The 22,025-nt window shown below is 37.8% G+C and overlaps 1 protein-coding gene across 2 annotated transcripts in view; it reads right to left on the minus strand.

Moving 5' to 3' along the window:
- Positions 1-22,025, minus strand: part of RALGPS2 (Ral GEF with PH domain and SH3 binding motif 2) — a 203,225-nt gene that overhangs the window by 75,935 nt on the left and 105,265 nt on the right. For both annotated transcript variants that reach the window (XM_030823929.1, XM_030823930.1), the window contains one exon: positions 16,665-16,791. In XM_030823929.1, coding sequence (XP_030679789.1) covers positions 16,665-16,791 — 127 coding nt within the window. The remainder of the gene's footprint in view (positions 1-16,664; positions 16,792-22,025) is intronic.

Below are 22,025 nucleotides of genomic sequence, written 5' to 3' on the forward strand. Positions count from 1 at the left end.
TTACTAGTGACTTTCTGGAACAATTTCCTTCCAGAAATATATATTCACTGCTTAGAGGTGACCTTCCCTTAATTTATTTGTGAAGTTAAAAATTTAAAGATAGCTCATGAAACTTTTGCTTAAGCAAAAAGAAAATCTCAAATTGAAATGTGTGAGGCAAACTATGCATGGAAATAGCTTAATGTGAAGATAATCATTTGGACAACTCAAGTCTATCAACATGACCAATGTTTTTCATCCTCCACATCTCAAAATAAAACTTCTGGTGAAACAAATTAAACAAAATATCCAAACCTCATAGTGGCATTATTCTTTGTTTTACCTGTGGTCATCTTAAACTGGTTTTTCAGTCCCTCTCCACTTCCTCCAGAACCAAAGAATCTGTTATAAGATTCCTGGAAGGAACTGGGCATCTAACTGTTACAACAAATCTTAAGTGAATAAAACTTTACCAAGGCATCTCAGTTATTGAAAGCAGTATATCATTTCATTTAAACACCCAAAACTTTATCAAAGACAAGTCTTACAGAATTTTCACAGGAGAATATTATTAAAACTAGAATGTGAAAGTCAAAACACAACCTTGGAAAACTAGGCTGAATGCTAAACTGCCTTAGCCAATGGGCCCATTCTGCTCTCCTTCAGAGAGCTGATTTATTTTACTTTGAAGTTCCTAGACAGCATAATAACTTGGGCAACTAAGTTTCTTGAGAGAAGAGAATAAGAAGTGGTATTATATGATAGTTAGTGTAGGTTCTGAAGTCAGAACTGCTTGGGTCTGTGTCCCAGCTCTACCACTTGCTAGCTGTGTTACCTTGAGCAATTTATAAACTCCTGTCTCAGCTTTCTTATCTATAAAATGGGGTATAATAAGAATATCTAGCTCGTGGTTTTTGTGAATATCAAATAAATGAGTTAATACATGTAAAACATTAAGAATAATGCTTGACATTCGTAAGTACTCAGATTTAAACTATCATATTATTACTACTCATCTATGTACTTTCTGCAATACAAATCATAGCACCTTGCATAGAGTAGGTCATCAACAAATGTGTTTTAAAAACAATATCCGGGCCGGGTGTGGTGGCTCACACCTGTAATCCCAAGACTTTGGGAGGCTGAGGCAGGTGGATCACTTGAGCTCAGGAGTTTTGAGACCAGCCTGGCCAACATGGTGAAACCCCATCTCTACTGAAAACACAAAAAGTAGCCAGATGTGGCACATGTCTGTAATCCCAACTACTCGGGAGGCTGAGGCAGAAGAATTGCTTGCAGTGGGCTGAGATTACGCTACTGCACTCGAGCCTGGGGGACAGAGTTAGACTTTCTCAAAAAACAAAACAAAACAAAACAATATCCAAGTTTTCGGGTATGAAATTACATTGATCCATTATCTTCACTTGCAAATCTAACAAAGCCATGCCAGCTGTTATAGCAGGCAGTTAAGTGGCTGGACCATAAATAAAAAGAAAAGGCAAGAAGAGACATGGTATGAATTTCAGCCTAAAGAGAGTCTTGTGAAAGACCAGGTTAGCTCATTTGTGTGGTAGGTAAGGTCCAAGAGCTACCTACTTTGCAGGTCATCTAGGAATAAAGATGGGTTTGCCTTATCTTCAGTTAAGATTGAACTACAACCTTCTCTTGGAGCTGGTTTATAGAAGGATTCTTTTATTTAATTTTTCTTTCTGTTTTTTTTAGACAGGGTCCCACTATGTCACCCAGGCTGGAGTGCAGTGGCACGATCTTAGCTCACTGTAACCTCGAACTCCTGGGCTCAAATAATCCTCCCACCTTAGCCTCCTGAGTAGCTGGGACTACAGGTGCATGCCACCATGCCCAGCTAATTTTTGTATTTTCTTTGTAGAGATGGGGTCTCACTATGTTGCCCAGGCTGGTCTCAAACTCCTGGCCTCAAGTGATCCTCCCACCTTGGCCTCCCTAAGCACTGGGATTACAGGTGTGAGCCACTGTGTCCAGTCAAGAATAAGTTAATGAATTTTATCCTACAACAGATTTAGACTCTATTCTGGACTAAATGGGAGGCCATCATTGCCTAGAACACTTGACTTCTCTGAAGCAGATTTTAAAAATTTGAGATTTTGGAAAATGCCAAAATTAGACAGCAACTTGAAATTTAGTAGACACCTACAAATACACTATCTCTGGGCTTCATGCCTCACAGTATAAAGATCAATTTTCATTCTACTGTTTACTTAACTCTGAGTCATGATAGGAGAGTGCTATTCTCTTAGCATTATATTTCTTAGGACTCCTGCTGGTAATATAAGAAGCAGAATAAACCTTCCGCAATCATAAAAACATTTTAAATAACTTATAAATCTGTACTAAAGTAATATGGTTTACATATATTTAAATTAATCTTTGTAGTAAGTTAAAGATTATTATACCCTAACAAGTTTTTAGTCTTTTTATTCTAGTGTCTGTGAAAGATAACCAAGTAAGAAAAGAATGATTTCACTTACAATGCTGTGACCTCGCCCTGAAAAAACGACCATCTTATCTAAACTAGCTCACTTTTCAGTTTTTTTTTTTTCTTTTTGAGACAGAGTTTCGCTCTTGTTGCCCAGGCTGAAGTGCAACGGCACAATCTTGACTCACTGCAACCTCCGCCTCCTGGGTTCAAGCGATTCTCCTGCCTCAGCCTCCCCAGTAGCTGGGATTACAGGCGCCCGCCAACACACCCAGCTAATTTTTGTATTTTCAGTAGAGATGGGGTTTCACCAAATTGGCCAGGCTAGTCTCGAACTCCTGACCTCAGGTGATCCGCCTGCCTTGGCCTCCCAAAGTGCTAGGATTACAGGCATGAGCCACCATGCCCAGCCACTTTTTAGTTTTATCAGTGGAGTTAACTGTTATCAAGTTATAATTCTACACATAATTATAGGAAAGACTGATGAATGAACTCAAAATTTTAACCTAAACACAGATACCCCAAATTTTAATGTAATCTATAATGCTTTCTTTGAGCTGTGAATGAAATACATATCTTTATAGCACGTCAATTTAACCTCCTTTGTCTCAGTTTCTTCACCTGTAAAATACAAATATCATTTACCTTATAAAACTGCTGTTATGTATTAGACAATCTATATAAAGTACAGTGTCAGTTATATAGGCTTAAATGTTGAATAAATGTTACTGAAATTATTATTTTCCTGCTAAAGCCCGCTTAAAAAAATTACAAAACAAATCACTGAAATGTTCACAGTTGGAAACACCACTGGTAAAACTGTTGTTAGGGGAATCTGATTCTGTTTACAATTAGCAGGCAGATCTGTATAGCTGCTATTCTTATTTTTTTAGAAAGACAAGGCACTTAAAGAAAACACTATGAACATGGGGATGAAATTAACACAACCCCACCCCCAGCTCTTTTATTTCAGAAGTCTTTGGTCTAAAGTAAACTTCAGAAAACATATCAACAAATAACTTAGAGGAATTTTAAATATATAAGAGAGTGAGGGTAAAAAAATATACAAATGAGGTAATGGAAAATGGGGATGTAATTCTGGCCAAAGAAAAGGGGCTAGCTGCCATTTGGTCAGAGCTTATTCTCAAATCCAAAAGAAAATCAGTGAAGATGCTTTACTGCTGTTTTAGTATACAATATATAACAACATATAATTAAAAGAATAGGGTAAGGTAATCCATAATGTGTATTATTGACAAATCAAACTAAAGAAAGGAATATGGAATAAAACTTAAAATATTAAAAGTCAATGACATTTTTTGACCAATAGGCATTTCTGAGATCAGTGCCAGAGCCTTACATATTGAAGAAAAATTTTATCAAAGGAGAGGAAAAATCTCCTTTTAATTCCTACAGGTCAGCAAAAAGACTTGGACTTTGTTGAAATTATCTGAATAGAAATATGAATACAAAACTATTATTTTTGAAACCATTTTTACATGAGTTAGAAATTTCTAAAACTAAATAACTATATTCTACTGAATATTTAACAATTCAATATACGCAAAAACGACTGAAAACCAAATCGCTAAGATTCTTATCATTTTAGGTATGCTTTAAAAATGTCATTAACTATGATAAGGACACCACTAACAATGTAAGGCACAAGGCAATGATAGCATCTCTTCCAGGATATAGAAAAGAGGAGAGATTATTCATGAAATAATTATATCCTGGACCTTTGTTATTCCAGAGATATTAAGTTCTATAAAGGCAGGGACGAAGCCCATTGTAATCTCCTGCTATATATTTAGCGCCAACCGCAGTGCTAAGTAAATACTAGGTGCCAGCTGAGGCACCAAAAACAAAACAAAATAACAACAACAAAAAAAATCAGGGGTGGGTAAGGAGTTGACCCATGCAAATATGCCACACAAATACATTTATTGTTTAAACAGAAATTAAATCAAAATCACTGAAACAATGGGAAGAGGCAGAAAGGGATAATTAGTTGAACCAAGAAACATTTATTATATGACTACTTTTGTTCTAGATGCTGTAAGGATAAACCCTTAAACCAAGACAAATAGGGGCTTACATTCTGTTGAGGAGGAGACAGATTAATGAAAATATAATAAACAGGGTGCTTTTCAGAGAGCAGCAGGCAAGGAACATTATATTACAGAGGGTTATAAGAAGAGCATTTCTCTTCTAACAAAAAAGTACTATTATGAAAACCTGACATATTAAATTAAAAATTAAATGGGGAAGGGGAAGAAGTCTCTCTCCAATAGGAAAAAGGAGTCTTATCTAGATCCATCAAGAGTATACTCATATTCTACAGAGGGCTAGAGATTTTACAAAAACTTTTCTGTTACATTCTGCTTCTACTTAATAGGAAGCAGTGTAGAGTACTGCAACAATTTACTGATTTCCATAGTTCAAAAAATATGGTTTTCTTTTTTTTTTGAGATGGAGTCTTGCTCTGTCACTCAAGCTGGAGTGGGAGTACAGGCGTGCACCACCACACCCAGCTAATTTTTTGTATTTTTTAGTAGAGACGTGGTTTTGCCATGTTGGCCAGGCTGGTCTCAAACTCCTGATCTCAGGTGATCCACCTGCCTCAGCCTCCCAAAGTGCTGGGATGACAGGCGTGAACCACCGCACCTGGCCAAAATATGCTTTCTTGGTCAAGCTACTGCATCTTTGTAGTACATAAAGTAGAAATGAGGCTTAGGAAAGGCACATTAAAGAATATTTATCATGTTTCATATAACTAAATTATTTTTTTCACAACATTCTAGTTTTCTCTCGTCAGCAAAATAAAACTTACCATGCCAAATTCTTCAACAAGCCCCTTAAGACTGTTCTCCAATGACAAGAACAAACAAGCGTTGTTAATGACTTTCAGATTTAAAAGTAATAATTCTCTTACAAAGCAATTTTTTCCTTGAAATTTGCCAACTATTCCTCTCTAGACAAATTATATCCTTATTCTAAGAATTTTTCACGATACTGTCCAAGCTGACTAAATTTTACCTTGAATGCAAACCAACAGAAGAGACAATTTTTCAAGGGATGATGAGTTGAGAGCCAAGAAAACATTTCTACTTCTTATAATTTAATCCACATTGAACTACAGATAAATTTGGTGGTATCAAAATAAGAGTTTTATCAGCATATAGGCCTCTACTCCCTTTTACAAGCTTCACAAAAATTGGTAGGTTTTGGTTCTCATTTTTAGGGGAGAAAAAACGATTAGTTTGGACCATATACCTCATGTTAAGAAATCATTAGCTGCTACCTTTTTTCTATGCACTATAGATATTTCATCGATACAATCTTTCCATAATAACCTCTGCAGACATAATGAATAAGGCATAGCATTATGCAAACTCTGTATACTTGAAGAGGAATAGTTAAATGAAGCTACCAATTTGCATGAGTTTTACCTTTTAATTGTCTTTAGGGCAACTTCTATCAAATGTACAGCATTTATAAATGCTGAAGTTTTTGTCAAGTGTACTAAGCCTAGCTTCACATGAACAGAAAAGGATTCTGAAATCAAGACAAATTAAATTTAAAAATCACAAGCAAATTAATTTTAAATTAGAAAATACAAAAAAAGTAAATATTAACAAGAAATAAACTACTGTTAAATCTCTTCATTCTTCAATATACTTCGGTATTGAAGATAAGCAATTAAAAAAACCATATGTCTATGATGTAAATCAAGCAGTCAAAAAGTCGTAAAAGAGATTCGTGTCATATTTTCTTAGGAAAACCATGTATGTTTTAATAGATTAAATACATTTAATCTCAAGGTTTGCTATAAGGCAAAGCAGTCCTTACATTAAAAGGATGATTTTCATACTGGAAACGAACTAAACTGAGTCATAAAAACTCATCTGACAAATATTTCATTTTCCTTTCCCATGTCTACCAAATATTTATGCCCAGGAGTCCACAATAATTTCACAATCAACATGCTTCTTCACATACCCAGATGGGGATGAACTATATGAAGAATACCAATATCTAAAATTATGCAGATGCTATAGTGTATGTTCTTAATTTCCTTCTGTTTTTTTCCCCTTTTGGTTTCTTTTTTTTTTCAATTATACTTTAAGTTCTAGGGTACATGTACACAACGTGCAGGTTAGTTACATATGCATACATGTGCCATGTTGGTGTGCTGCACCCATTAACTCGTCATTTACATTAGGTATATCTCCTAATGCTATCCTTCCAAACCCTCCCCCAACCCCACAACAGGTCCCAGTGTGTGATGTTCCCCTTCTTGTGTCCAAGTGTTCTCATTGTTCAATTCCCACCTATGAGTGAGAACATGTGGTGTTTGGTTTTCTGTCCTTGCAATAGTTTGCTCAGAATGATGGTTTCCAGCTTCATCCGTGTCCCTACAAAGGACATGAACTCATCCTTCTTTATGGCTGCATAGTATTCCATGGTGTATATGTGCCACATTTTCTTAATCCAGTCTATCGTTGTTGGACATTTGGGTTGGTTCCAAGTCTTTCCTATTGTGAATAGTGCTGCAATAAACATATGTGTGCATGTGTCTTCATAGCAGCATGATTTATAATCCTTTGGGTATATACCCAGTAATGGGATGGCTGGGACAAATGGTATTTCTAGTTCTAGATCCTTGAGGAATCGCCACACTGTCTTCCACAATGGATGAACTAGTTTACAGTCCCACCAGCAGTGTAAAAGTGTTCCTATTTCTCCACATCCTCTCCAGCACCTGTTGTTTCCTGACTTTTTAATGATGGCCATTCTAACTGGTGTGAGATGGTATCTCATTGTGGTTTTGATTTGCATTTCTCTGATGGCCAGTGATGATGAGCATTTTTTCATGTGTCTGTTGGCTGCATAAACATCTTCTTTTGAGAAGTGTCTGTTCATATCCTTCGCCCACTTGTTGATGGGGTTGTTTTTTTCTTGTAAATTTGTTTGAGTTCTTTGTAGATTCTGGATATTAGTTAGCCCTTTGTCACATGAGTAGATTGCAAAAATTTTCTCCCATTCTGTAGGTTGCCTGTTCACTCTGATGGTAGTTTCTTTTGCTGTGCAGAGGCTCTTTAATTTAATTAGATTCCATTTGTCAATTTTGGCTTTTGTTGCCATTCCTTTTTGTGTTTTAGACATGAAGTCCTTGCCCATGCCTATGTCCTGAATGGTATTGCCTAGTTTTCTTCTAGGGTTTTTATGGCTTTAGGTCTAACATTTAAGTCTTTAATCCATTTGAATTAATTTTTGTATAAGGTGTAAGGAAGGAATCCAATTTCAGCTTTCTACATATGGCTAGCCAGTTTTCCCAGCACCATTTATTAAATAGGGAATCTTTCCCATTTCTTGTTTTTGTCAAGTTTGTCAAAGATCAGATGGTTGTAGATGTGTGGCACTATTTCTGAGGGCTCTGTTCTGATCCATTAGTCTATATCTCTGTTTTGGTACCAGTACCATGCTGTTTTGGTTACTGTAGCCTTGTAGTATAGTTTGAAGTCAGGTAGTGTGGTGCCTCCAGCTTTGTTCTTTTGGCTTAGGATTATCTTGGCAGTTTGGGTTCTTTTTTGGTTCCATATGAACTTAAAAGTAGTTTTTTCCAATTCTGTGAAGAAAGTCATTGGTAGCTTGATGGGGATGGCACTGAATCTATAAATTACCTTGGGCAGTATGGCCATTTTCACGATATTGATTCTTCCTACCCATGAGCATGGAATGTTCTTCTATTTGTTTGTATCCTCTTTTATTTCATTGAGCAGTGGTTTGTAGTTCTCCTTGAAGAGGTCCTTCACATCCCTTGTAAGTTGGATTCCTAGGTATTTTATTCTCTTTGAAGCAATTGTGAACGGGAGCTCACTCATGATTTGGCTCTCTGTTTGTCTGTGATTGGTGCATAAGAATGCTTGTGATTTTTGCACATTGATTTTGTATCCTGAGACTTTGCTGAAGTTGCTTAGCAGTTTAAGGAGATTTTAGGCAGAGATGAATGGGGTTTTCTAAATATACAGTCATGTCATCTGCAAACGGACAATTTGACTTCCTCTTTTCCTAATTGAATACCCTTTATTTCTTTCTCCTGCCTGATTGCCCTGGTCAGAACTTCCAACACTATGTTGAATAGGCGTGGTGAGAGAGGGCATCCCTGTCTTGTGCCAGTTTTCAAAGGGAATGTTTCCAGTTTTTGACCATTCAGTATGATATTGGCTGTGGGTTTATCATAAATAGCCCTTATTATTTTGAGATACGTCCCATCAATACCTAATTTATTGAGAGTTTTTAGCATGAAGTGCTGTTGAATTTTGTCAAAGGCCTTTTCTGCATCTATTGAGATAATCGTGTGGTTTTTGTCTTTGGTTCTGTTTATACATTAGATTACGTTTATTGATTTGCGTATGTTGAACCAGCCTTGCATCCCAGGGATGAAGCCCACTTGATTATGGTGGATAAGCTTTTTGATGTGCTGCTGGATTCGGTTTGCCAGTATTTTATTGAGGATTTTTGCATCAATGTTCATCAAGGATATTGGTCTGAAATTCTCTTTTTTGGTTACGTCTCTGCCAGGCTTTGGTATCAGGACGATGCTGGCTTCATAAAATGTGTTGGGGAGGATTCCCTCTTTTTCTATCGATTGGAATAGTTTCAGAAGGAATGGTACCAGCAACTCCTTGTACCTCTGGTAGAATTTGGCTGTGAATCCATCTGGTCCTGGACTTTTTTTGGTTGGTAGGCTATTAATTATTGCCTCAATTTCAGAGCCTGTTATTGGTCTATTCAGGGATTCAACTTCTTCCTGGTTTAGTCTTGGGAGGGTGTATGTGTCCAGGAATTTATCCATTTCTTCTAGATTTTCTAGTTTATTTGCATAGAGGTGTTTACAGTATTCTCTGATGGTAGTTCGTATTTCTGTGGGATCAGTAGTGATATCCCCTTTATCATTTTTTATTGCATCTATTTGATTCCTCTCTTTTCTTCTTTACTATATATATAGTCTTGCTAGTGGTCTATTTTGTTGATCTTTTAAAAAACCAGCTCCTGGGTTCATTAATTTTTTGAAGGGTTTTTTGTGTGTCTATCTCCTTCAGTTCTGCTCTGATCTTAATTTCTTGCCTTCTGCTAGCTTTTGAATGTGTTTGCTCTTGCTTTTCTAGTTCTTTTAATTGTGATGTTAGGGTGTCAATTTTAGATCTTTCCTGCTTTCTCTTGTGGGCATTTAGTGCTATAAATTTCCCTCTACACACTGCTTTGAATGTGTCCCAGAGATTCTGGTATGTTGTGTCTTTGTTCTCGTTGGTTTCAAAGAACATCTTTATTTCTGCCTTCATTTTGTTATGTACCCAGTAGTCATTCAGGAGCAGGTTGTTCAGTTTCCATGTAGTTGAGCAGTTTTGAGTGAGTTTCTTAATCCTGAGTTCTAGTTTGATTGCACTGTGGTCTGAGGGACAGTTTGTTATAATTTCTGTTCTTTTACATTGGCTGAGGAGTGCTTTACTTCCAACTATGTGGTCAATTTTGGAATAAGTGCGATGTGGTGCTGAGAAGAATATACATTCTGTTGATCTGGGGTGGAGAGTTCTGTAGATGTCTATTAAGTCTGCTTGGTGCAGAGCTGAGTTCAATTCCTGGATATCCTTGTTAATCTTCTGTCTTGTTGATCTGTCTAATGTTGACAGTGGGCTGTTAAAGTTTCCCATTATTATTGTGTGGGAGTCTAAGTCCCTTTGTAGGTCTCTAAGGACTTGCTTTATGAATCTGGGTGCTCCTATATGGGGTGCATATATATTTAGGATAGTTAGCTCTGCTTGTTGAATTGATCCCTTTACCATTATGTAATGGCCTTCTTTGTCTCTTTTGATCTTTGTTGGTTTAAAGTCTGTTTTATCAGAGACTAGGATTGCAACCCCTGCCTTTTTTTGTTTTCCATTTGCTTGGTAGATCTTCCTCCATCCCTTTATTTTGAGCCTATGTGTGTCTCTGCACGTGAGATGGGTCTCCTGAATACAGCACACTGATGGGTCTTGACTCTTTATCCAATTTGCCAGTCTGTGTCATTTAATTGGAGCATTTAGCCCATTTCCATTTAGTTAATATTGTTATGTGTAAACTTGATCCTGTCATTATGACGTTTGCTGGTTATTTTGCTCATTAGTTGATGCAGTTTCTTGCTAGCATTAATGGTCTCTACAATTTGGCATGTTTTTGCAGTGGCTGGTACCGGTTGTTCCTTTCCATGTTTAGTGCTTCCTTCAGGAGCTCTTTTAGGGCATGGCTGGTGGTGACAAAATCTCTCAGCATTTGCTTGTCTGTAAAGGATTTTATTTCTCTTTCACTATGAAGCTTAGTTTGGCTGGATATGAAATTCTGGGTTGAAAATTCTTTTCTTTAAGAATGCTGAATATTGGCCCTCACTCTCTTCTGGCTTGTAGAGTTTCTGTAGAGACCCGCTGTTAGTCTGATGGGCTTCCCTTTGTGGGTAACCCGACCTTTCTCTCTGGCTGCCCTTAACACTTTTTCCTTCATTTCAACTTTGGTGAATCTGACAATTATGTGTCTTGGAGTTGCTCTTCTTGAGGAGTACCTTTGTGGCATTCTCTGTATTTCCTGAATTTGAATGTTGGCCTGCCTTGCTAGGTTGGTGAAGTTCTCCTGTAGAGTGTTTTCCAACTTGGTTCCATTCTCCCCGTCACTTTCAGGTATACCAATCAGACATAGATTTGGTCTTTTCACATAGTCCCATTTTTCTTGGAGGCTTTGCTCGTTTCTTTTTACTCTTCTCTAAACTTCTCTTCTCGCTTCATTTCATTCATTTGATCTTCAATCACTGGTACCCTTTCTTCCAGTTGACTGAATAGGCTACTGAAGCTTGTGCATGTGTCACGTAGTTCTTGTGCCATGGTTTCAGCTCCATCAGGTCATTTAAGGACTTCTCTACACTGGCTATTCTAGTTAGCCATTCGTCTAATCTTTTTTCAAGGTTTTTAGCTTCTTTGCGATGGGTTTGAACTTCCTCCTTTAGCTTGGAGAAGTTTGATCATCTGAAGCCTTCGTCTCTCAACTCATCAAAGTCATTATCCATCCAGCTTTGTTCCATTGGTGGCAAGGAGCTGCGTTCCTTTGGAGGGGGAGAGGTGCTCTGATTTTTAGAATTTTCAGCTTTTCTGCTCTGTTTTTTCCCCGTCTTTGTGGTTGTATCTGCCTTTGGTCTTTGATGATGGTGACATACAGATGGGGTTTTGGTGTGGATGTCCTGTTAGTTCTCCTTCTAACAGTCAGGACCCTCAGCTGCAGGTCTGTTGGAGTTTGCTGGAGGTCCACTCCAGACCCTGTTTGCGGGGATATCAGCAGCGGAGGCTGCAGAACAGTGAATATTGCTGAACACCAAATGTCGCTGCCTGACTGTTCCTCTGGAAGCTTCGTCTCAGAGGGGAACCCGGCCGTGTGAGGTGTCAGTGTGCCCCTACTGGGGGTTGTCTCCCAGTTAGGCTACTCGGGGGTCAGGGACCCACTTGAGGAGGCAGTCTGTCTGTTCTCAGATCTCAAACTCTGTGCTGGGAGAACCACTACTGTCTTCCAATCTGTCAGACAGGGACATTTAAGTCTGCAGAGGTTTCTGCTGCCTTTTGTTTGGCTATGCCCTGCCCCCAGAGGTGGAGTCTACAGACGCAGGCAGGCCTCCTTGAGCTGCGGTGGGCTCCACTCAGTTTGAGCTTCCAGGCTGCTTTGTTTACCTACTCAAGCCTCAGCAATGGCGGATGCCCCTCCCCCAGCCTCGCTGCCGCCTTGCAGTTCAATCTCAAGACTGCTGTGCTAGCAATGAGCGAGGCTCCGTGGGCGTGGCACCCTCTGAGCCAGGCGCAGGATCTAATCCCCTGGTGTGCCGTTTGCTAAGACCTCTGGAAAAAGCGCAGTATTAGGGTGGGAGTGACCCGATTTTCCAGGTGCTGTCTGTCACACCTTCCGTTGGTTAGGAAAGGGAATTCCCTGACCCCTTGTGCTTCCCGGGTGAGATGATGCCTCGCCCTGCTTTGGCTCGCGCTCGGTGGGCTGCACCCACTGTTCTGCACCCACTGTCCGACAGGCCCCAGTGAGATGAACCCAGTACCTCAGCTGGAAATGCAGAAATCACCTGTCTTCTGCGTTGGTCATGGTGGGAGCTGTAGACTGGAGTTGTTCCTGTTCGGCCATCTTGGAACCCTCCCCCCCGCGTTTTGGTTTCTAATTCTTGGATAACCCTCAGACACATGCATTTTACTAGAGAATATGAGAAGCAGAGGAGGAGGAAAGAGAAATGCATTAAAACACCAGACAGTAGTGTGGTACCACAGTGTCAATACTACTACACTGACTGGTCACTGGTAGAGAAAGCTAGGAGATAAGATGGGGATCAAGTTTGGAGGAAGAAGAAGAGATGATGAGTTCACTTCTGCACATGTTGAATGGGAGATACCTATAGATTTTTCTCACTTAATGAATCAGTATTTTAGTATCTAAAAAATGTTAGAAGGCCCCAGGGATTAAGTAGATAGCTAAGATATACAGATAGATATAAAATATACAATGATACACAAAGTTAGACAGATTCAGTCTAGATTTGGAAGATGAGGCAATATACAGAAAAAACCTGAATGAGACCACTCTGATTGTATAGCGTAAGAAAAGAAGTGGACTGGCTGAGCCCAGTGTCTCACACCTGTAATCCCAGCACTTTGGGAGGCCGAAGCGGGAAGACTGCTTGAGGCCAGGAGTTTGAGATCAGCCTGGGCAACATGGCGAGACCTTGTCTCTACAAAAAAAATTTTAAAATTAGCCGTGCTTGGTGGTGCACACCTGTAGTCTCAGCTACTGCAGAGGCTAAGGTGGGAGGATCACCTGAGTCCAGGAGTTTGAAGCTGCAGTGAGCTGATCATGCCACTGCACACCAGCCTGGATGACAGAGTGTGACCCTGTTTCTGAAAAATAAAAAAATTAAAAAAAAAAGAAAGAAAAGTAGTGGACTGAGGCCTCTCAAGAATACATTTAAGAGATAAAGGTAGAGTAAGAGCAGCTAAGAAAACAAAACCAGAAATGTAGAAAGGAAACCAAGAAAGACTGGTGCTACTTGTGGTGAATTTCAAAGAGGAGAAATAACTGACACCAACCCTCACACAATTAAGATGGGGCTTGAGAAACATCTATTAAATGTTTCAACCAGGAAGTCACTAGTGACCTTGTTAGGAAAATTGCTGGAGAGTGAAGATGGAGAAAAAGGTGACAACAAGAATAGGATACTTTTAAATTAGCTTAAGTATAAAGTGAAGCAGAACTACATGGCGAGAGTGAAACGTAAGATCCTATATCATGAGAACATATAAAATGAAAGGGAACTGAAAAAAGAAGGAGTCATTGGAGATGACAGGAAAAATGGAAGATACAAGAAAAACAATGCTTGTAATATTTTCTCCAAATTAACATCTGTACCTCAACATTTTCTGCATTTGCTTTAACCCGCAGGTATGATTACTCTTTGTTTCAGGTCAAGGGCTGAGACAGAAGAGGTATATTCTCCACTAGAAAACCTTTCCTGATTCCACTGAACTCCAACTTGGCTAGTGCTTTCTTCCCCAACTTTCTCTCTGTGTTCATGAGAGTGCATGAGTATACCTGAGCACATATACAGATGCACACAGCTTCAATCCTGTACTGATGTCTCCACTGTGGAAAAATGTCAGGAAGGTCCAAGAGTACAAGAAGGTCCCCAACTAGAAATCACAGCATAAGGATTCCTATTATCTTATTTTCTCATTTTGAATGGAAAATAATCTCAATTTTCTTTTCCAGAAGATACAAATTATGAAATTTAGTTTGAGAAAAACATATTTCAATGAGAAAAAGAAAGCAATCATAAAATTGGTAAATTTTAAAATGAGAGTTCAGCAGGTATAACTGGATCTCTCTAGGTTAAGACTTCAGAATGCAGATCTGTCAGTAACTAGGTCTTAGGACTATGAGCCAGGTCTTTTCTACCTTTCTGGATCTTGGTTTTCTCGATAGTAAAATAAGTTAATTAGAAGACATCACTACAGCTGGGTGCGATCGCTCATGCCTATAATCCCAGCAATTTGGGAGGCTGAGGTGGGCAGACAACTTGAGGTCAGGAATTCAAGACTAGCCTGGCCAATATGGTGAAACCCCGTCTCGACTAAAAATACAAAAATTAGCTGGACGTGGTGGTGCATGCCTGTAATCCCAGCTACTTGGGAGGCTGAGGCAGGAGAATCACTTGAACCCAGGAGGCGGAGGTTGCAGTGAGCTGAGACTGTGCCACTGCACTCTAGCCTGGACAACAGAGCGAGACTCTGTCGCAAAAAAAAAAAAAAAGAAAAAAAAAAAAGAAGGTATCACAATGCTCCCATCCAGCCTTAAGGAGAACATGATTCTAGTCCTATGCATGCTATTTCTAGGTACAGAGAACAAGGCTCAAAGAAGAAAATTCAATTACTTGAAAAATAAGGACTGTAGAGTCATTGTGGAATTGAGGATTGCCAATTATCAGTCTAATGTTCTTCACACTATAAAAAGGACACATTCTTCTGAATTGTGAAGGTATTATTTTTGAAAAAATTCCCTATTCCTTCTCTCCTCGAATTATATTTGCAAGTATGGGCACAGCCAAGGCTATGGTAAAACACAGAGCACCACGCTGGGTGTGATGGCTCATGCCTATAATCCCAGCACTTTGGGAGACTGAGATGGGCGGATCACTTGAGGCCAGGAGTTCAAGACCAGCCTGGCCAACATGGCGAAACCCCATCTCTACTAAAAATACAAAAATTAGCTGGGCATGGTGGTGCGTGCCTGTAATCCCAGCTACTCGGGAGGCTGAAGCAGGAGAATCACTTGAACTTGGAAGGCAGAGGCTGCAGCGAGCAGAGATCGCACCTCTGCGCTCCAGCCTGGGAAACAGAGTGAGGCTGTCTCAAAAAACAAACAAAACAAAACAAAACAAACAATGACAGCAACAACACAAAAATGTAAAGCACATACAGAATGTCTTTCTCCTAATATCCAGCTTAGAGCCTCTCTGAGAAGAGTCATGCTTACTATGGTCCTAAGTTGTTTATCAAAGAAACAGGACAAAATATTCTGGGATGCAGTGGCCACTAACTCTACTGTGCTTAGGGATATTCTGCCTTCAACACAAGGTACACAATAGGTCCCCATTCTCTGCAGTTCTAGGGTGCCCCACAATATTCTAAAGAGTTAAACTCTTCTCTGGGAAACTAAGGTTGATGTTCTATAGTAGCTAAATGGGCATGTATCAACTGCCTTTGTCCCTTCTTTGTCTTCTAGTCACTGGGACTGTAAACACTTCAAGGTGACACTGTAATCACTCTCAGAAATAGCTATCTTGAAATTTAGTGTGAGTAATTTCATCAAACACAAAATCTAGGGGGTTGGGGAGGACCAGAAAGCACCAAATCTTCATCATTTGATTACTCTCTACATAGAATCAAATCGATTCATTTTAATGTATGCTAGGTATGTATCATGTATTTTCCTTATGTTTGATTTACATACCTATTTAAAAGAACAACTTATTTGGGTCTTCTTTTCATTCAAACACCTAACAAAGCATTACTCATATTTTGTTAAAAATAATCTTATAATGTTACTGGTTAAATACTTCTTGAATTTATAAGCACTATAAGATATATAATAAAGAGATAAATTCTTAATTAGATGAGATGCGAAATACAGAACTGTCTCAGCACGAAGCTCAATTGCCACAGTGAATCAACTCATTTCATTCAGGTAAACAACAATACCAATATACATTGAGACTACTTTAGAATTCACACTAAAATATCTCCTCACTATATAAGGACTTTGATCAATTTCCTTAATGTATTAAACATCATTACAAACTATTATATTCTTTAAAAACATTACTAAAACAGCTAAAAAATATTGTTTTACTATATGGTCCTACTCTAAGAAAACATAATAGTCTATGAAAAACCTTGAGGGCAAAAGGCTAATCTAATATGAAAATACATTCCAGGTAATAGGGTAACAACTATCTTTAGTCATTTTTTTCAGCTTACCAATCTTGAAGTAATTTATTTAAAAGATACAAACATTTAAAAAATACCTTGAATTTCACATAAATTACTGATTAAGGAAGAGTAACAACTAGAAACAAAAAACACACAGTAACATAACTCACCTAAATAGGGAATGCAAGGTGTCATCTTTAAGCTACTTATATAGTCTCTGAGTCTTTTGTAGTTATCTTCTTTACTCATTACATATTCTAATTTTTCAAAGGTAGTTTTGTCTTTTCGACTTAATAACTAAAAAACAAACAGAAAAACCTAAGTTATTTACAAATCTCATTTTATTGTAGCAAAGACCTGAACTGAAGTTGTATTTACTGTGAATATGGATTTTAATTTCAAAGTTATATCTTCTTTAATTATATCTTGGTAGTATATAAATAAGACAAAATCAGATTTGTCTATTAATAATCCAAATTCATTATTTATAAGATATCTTTTGTATGTTCATAAAATTAACTAATAAATTATAATATTTTTGTGTTTACTATTTTAAATTAATCAATTTTTATTAATCACCTTCCTAATTTTAGAAAATTATGCATTCATATTTAGCTCAAATGTCCAAGTATTTTAATGAACTGTCCCTTGCCACCTCAAAGATAAACATCATTCTTGCATAATCATTAAGAAATAAACACCAAAGTTTGCGATTAACACTTTTTCTTGAGGAATCTAGTCATGGCTAGTCCTAATAACTGTAAAATCCTGTAATTCCTACATTTTTGGATTTCTGATATTTTCTTCTCTTTGATCAGTGCTATATCACATACAACATAACTAAAAGCTACTGTTGTAAGACGCTTTAGAGGCAGATTTGTAGTAAGTGCCCTTTGAGATCAATGTAAATAATCAAGGGGAGTCAAAAAAAAAAAAAAAAAAAGCAAAGTCAGCCACCCACAATGGTGTTCACCAAAAGGTTCAGGAAATAGTTTTTCAAATCATTCCAAAGACTGGAAAATTTTTTTTTTTTTTATTTAGACATATGAAGTTTCTATTTCATTACTACATAAGATTTCACTTTATTTCATATTAAAATATTGGTGTTGTTTTACAGCATGCAAAACATTTCCACCTATGTAAGTCTCACCCAATTTTCCTATGAGATTAACAAAAAAGTATGAGTATTATTTTAGAGATGAGGAGACTGAGATCACAAGGTTAGCAAGCAGCGGAATATAATACTCTCTGTCACCCACTCACTCACAAAGATGTATGTCCTTGTTTTTCAGGATCTCATAGTCTAGTTCTGGAGATAAGAGTATTCTGACACCTAATCCACTACTCTTTCTAGTATTATAAGTAGTACAGTTGGGATCTATTGTTAAGAGGCTCAAAGATGCAGATTATCTTCAGATAATCTCTATTAGAAAAATGTCTCAACAGTATCGCTCCCTCTTTAAAATACAATGTTAAAGGGTCCTTTGCTTTAATGTTTTAGATGGATATTCCATGGTCTAAAACAGCGGTTTTACAATTTTCTCTTACTCCACTTTCAAGATACTTGATTAGCAATCTCAAGATTAGAAGTGCAAATGTTAGCTTGCTGCCTGTATATCTATCTCTTTCCCACTTAAGGAAGTATCTGGATATGCAAAATATAGTTATGTGACATAGGAATAATGATAAACCTGCTCTTTTTTTCCCCCTAAGTCAATCATTCAAAAACTTTGGTACAATATCAGGAGAAACAAATTACTTAGAACTCGTAACTAATCTTGCCACAGCTGAAACACAGAACTGCTGTAACAAACTATATGGTCTAATACATAAAAAATAACATGATTTTGTAATTTTCATAATAAATCAATAATCAGATAAATAGAATTCAATCTGAGTTGTGGTAGGAGAGACTTGTTTCCAGAAGACTAGAGGAAGAATATGATTGTAAAGAACTAATTAGATGTTAATATAGGTATTTCCTAAATGATAGCTCAGAAGCTCTATTAACTGAGAAGACTTTTCTTTCTTCTTTTCAAATCTTCTTTTGATAATGTTATATTTATAAAGTCACTTTACTGTATTTTCCCCTCCAAAAGCCGCTGGTGGTGGTGGTGGGGGGACAAAATACTTCACAGTGTTCTACCTCCACATGTCCTTTGCACCAAGAGCATGACAAATGGGGGCAAGGCTCTTCACACTTTCATTGGTATTAATGAAGGAGGAGACCCACAGAATTCTAGATGTTCGTGACCAGGTATCTGACACCACCTTACCACCACAATCTGTTTCGGGGGAAAACCTAGATGAATGCCTGCCTATGTCAGTCACCCCAGGAAATACAAACTCCCAGATTATTCCTTATCACCTTGATTTGTATCTTCACACAATACGTATGAATGTGTGCAACTGCATAAATGAATACTTCATCTTAGACCAGGTGTGCAGATTAATTATAATCTTTTGTTTGTGACACTCAATTATCATTAGAGCCTGGTATGGTTTTGTTAAACAGATTTAAACTTTCTAACGAATACACATGACTCACCTTCCATCCAATTGCCTTGAATGCCTTTAAGAGGTAACCAGTAACCACTACTCTGAATGTTCTGTTTATTATTCCCCTCAAATTTTATTTCATTTTTGGCAAACTTTATTTCATTTTAACTTTTATTTCATTTTTAGTCTTTGGCAATTACTTCGTTCATATAACATTGTGATATTAAAGCTTCATCCATGAAACTGTGGGAAGCTATAGTTCATTCATTTTCACTGCTTCTATGTGTATCCTCTCCTCTACAAAATACCTTTATAATGTTAATTTTTCTATTTTTTTCTTTTTTCGTTGTTAAGAGTTCTGGATGCAAATTCTTGTGTTGGACACATTCTAGTTGGACAACTGTTGCACATATCTTCCCCCCACTGCATCCTCTTTTCCATTTTAAGGTATCTTTTGATGAAGAGAAATTCTTAACATGACAAAATTTATTATCTTTTTTTTCATTGTTGGAGCTTTCTGTATCTTATCTAAAAAATCCTTACTTATCCCAAGCCAGAAATCTATTCATGCCAAACCAGAGAGATATTCACATGTATTTTTCCTTCTAAAAAACTGAAGTTTTTCATTTCACATTTAAGCCCTTGAGTCATCTCACAAGGATTTTTGTAAATGGTGCAAGGGGCCTGATTTCAGTTTTTCCCCCAAACTGGTGACCTATTTTGCAGCTCCAATTAATAAACAGCCCCTCATTTCTTTACCAACTTACAATGCCATCTCTGTCATACACGTATCAGAATCCTGTAAAAACAAGGAGGTGTTTCTGGGTTCTTCATTCTGTTTCATTGGTAGATATGTCTAAAACTGCAGGAATCACACACTGTCCAAAGAATATAGTATATCCTGACATCTGTTAGGGCAAGTGCTTATGTCCCCAGTTCCCATTGTCTTCTTCAGCTATTCCTGAACCTTCAAATTTCCATATAAATTTTACAATCAATCTTCCACCAGCAGTACTGGGGTATAATTGACAAATTTAAATTGCATATACTTGAGGTATACATGTTTTAATACACATATATATAAAATGAACCTATTATCAAGCTATCAAACTAATTAACATATCCATCTCACAAAGTTGGTTACTTCTTATGTATTTGTATGGTAAGAACATTTAAGATTCACTCTCTTAGGCTGGACACAGTGGCTCAAGCTTGTAATCCTAGCACTTTGGGAGGCCAAGGCAGGCAGATCACTTGAGGTCAGGAGTTCGAGACCAGCCTGGCCAACAAGGCAAAATGCCATCTCTACTAAAAATACAAAAATTAGCTGGGCAAGATGGTGGGCGCCTGTAATTCCAGCTACTCAGGAGGCTGAGGCAGGACAGTCACTTGGGCCTGGGAAGTGGAGATCGCAGTGAGCCAAGATTGCGCCACTGCGCTACAGCCTGGGTGACAGAGCGAGACTCCATCTCAAAAAAATAAAAATAAAAATAAATAATAAATAAAATTAAAAAAAGATCCACTCTCTTAGAAAAGTTCAAGTATACAATATAGTCTTATTAACTATAGTCAACTATAGTCCTCATGCTGTATGTTAGATCTCAAGAACTTACTCTCTCTCCATTAGTGGTCCCTAACCTTTTTGGCACCAGTGACCAGTTTTGTGGAAGACAATTTTTCCATGAACATGAATGGGGAAAGGTTTTGGGATGAAACTGTTCCACCTCAGATCATCAGGCATTAGATTCTCATAAGAAGCACACAACCTAGATCCTTCACATGCACAGTTCACAACAGGGTTCACGTACCTATGAGAATCTAATGCTGCCACTGATCTGACAGGAGATGGACCTCATGCAGTAATGCTCACTTGCCTGCTGCCCACCTCCTGCTGTGGCCTGGTTCCTAACAGGCCACGGACCAGTACTGGTCAGCAGCCTGGGGTTTGGGGACCCCTGTTCTACATAACTGAAACTTTGTACCTACTGACCCAACATTTCCCCTGCCCCTCAGCAACCATCCTTCTACTTTTTGCTTCTATGAGTTCGGCCTGGTAAGATTTCACAGATAAGTGAAATTGTGCAGTAGCATTTGTCTTTCTATATCTAGCTTATTTCACTGAGGATAATGATCTCTAAATTCATCTGTGCTGTTGTAAATGTAAGGCTGAATAGTATTCCATTGTGTATATAAACCACATTTTCTTTATCCATTCATCTGCTGATGGACATTTAGATTGGTTCCATATCCTGGCTATTGTGAATAATGCTGCAATGAACATAGGAGTGCAGGTATCTCTTTGACATATCAATTTCAATTTCTCTGGACACATACTCAGAAACGGGACTGCTGGATCATATAATTGTTCTATTATTATTTTGGGGGGAATCTCCATACTGTTTTCCATGACTGTACCAATTTACATTCCCACCAACACTGTACAACAGTTCCCTTTTCTCCACATCTTTACCAATGCTTGCTATCTTTTGACTTTTTGATAATAGCTATTCTAACAGGTGTGAGATGATATATTATGTGGTTTTGATTTGCATTGCCCTGATGATTAGCGATGTTGAGCACCTTTTGATATACCTGTGGGACATGGGTATGTTTTCTTTTGAGAAATGTCTATTCAGATCCTTTGCCCATTTTTTAATTGGGTTGTTTTCTTGTTATCACATTGTCTGAGTTCCTTATACAGTCATGTGCTGCAAAATGACATGTCAGTCAAGAACAAACTGCATATACAACAGTGGTCCCATAAGATTATAATATTGTATTTTTTACTGTGCTGTTTCCATGTTTAAATATACAAATACCACCGTGTTATAACTGCCTACTCAGTATAGTAACATGGTGTATAGGTTTGTAGTCTAGAAGCAATAGGCTGTACCATATAGTCTAGGTGTATTGTAGGCTATGCCATCTAGGTTTGTGTGATTACACTCTATGATGTCCGAACAACAAAATCACCGAACAACACATTTCTCAGAAGGTATCCTCATTGTTAAGCCATACATGACTGTATTTTG

This window comes from Nomascus leucogenys, chromosome 12 (assembly GCF_006542625.1).
Source record: "Nomascus leucogenys isolate Asia chromosome 12, Asia_NLE_v1, whole genome shotgun sequence".
NCBI classification, from domain to species: Eukaryota; Metazoa; Chordata; class Mammalia; order Primates; family Hylobatidae; genus Nomascus; species Nomascus leucogenys.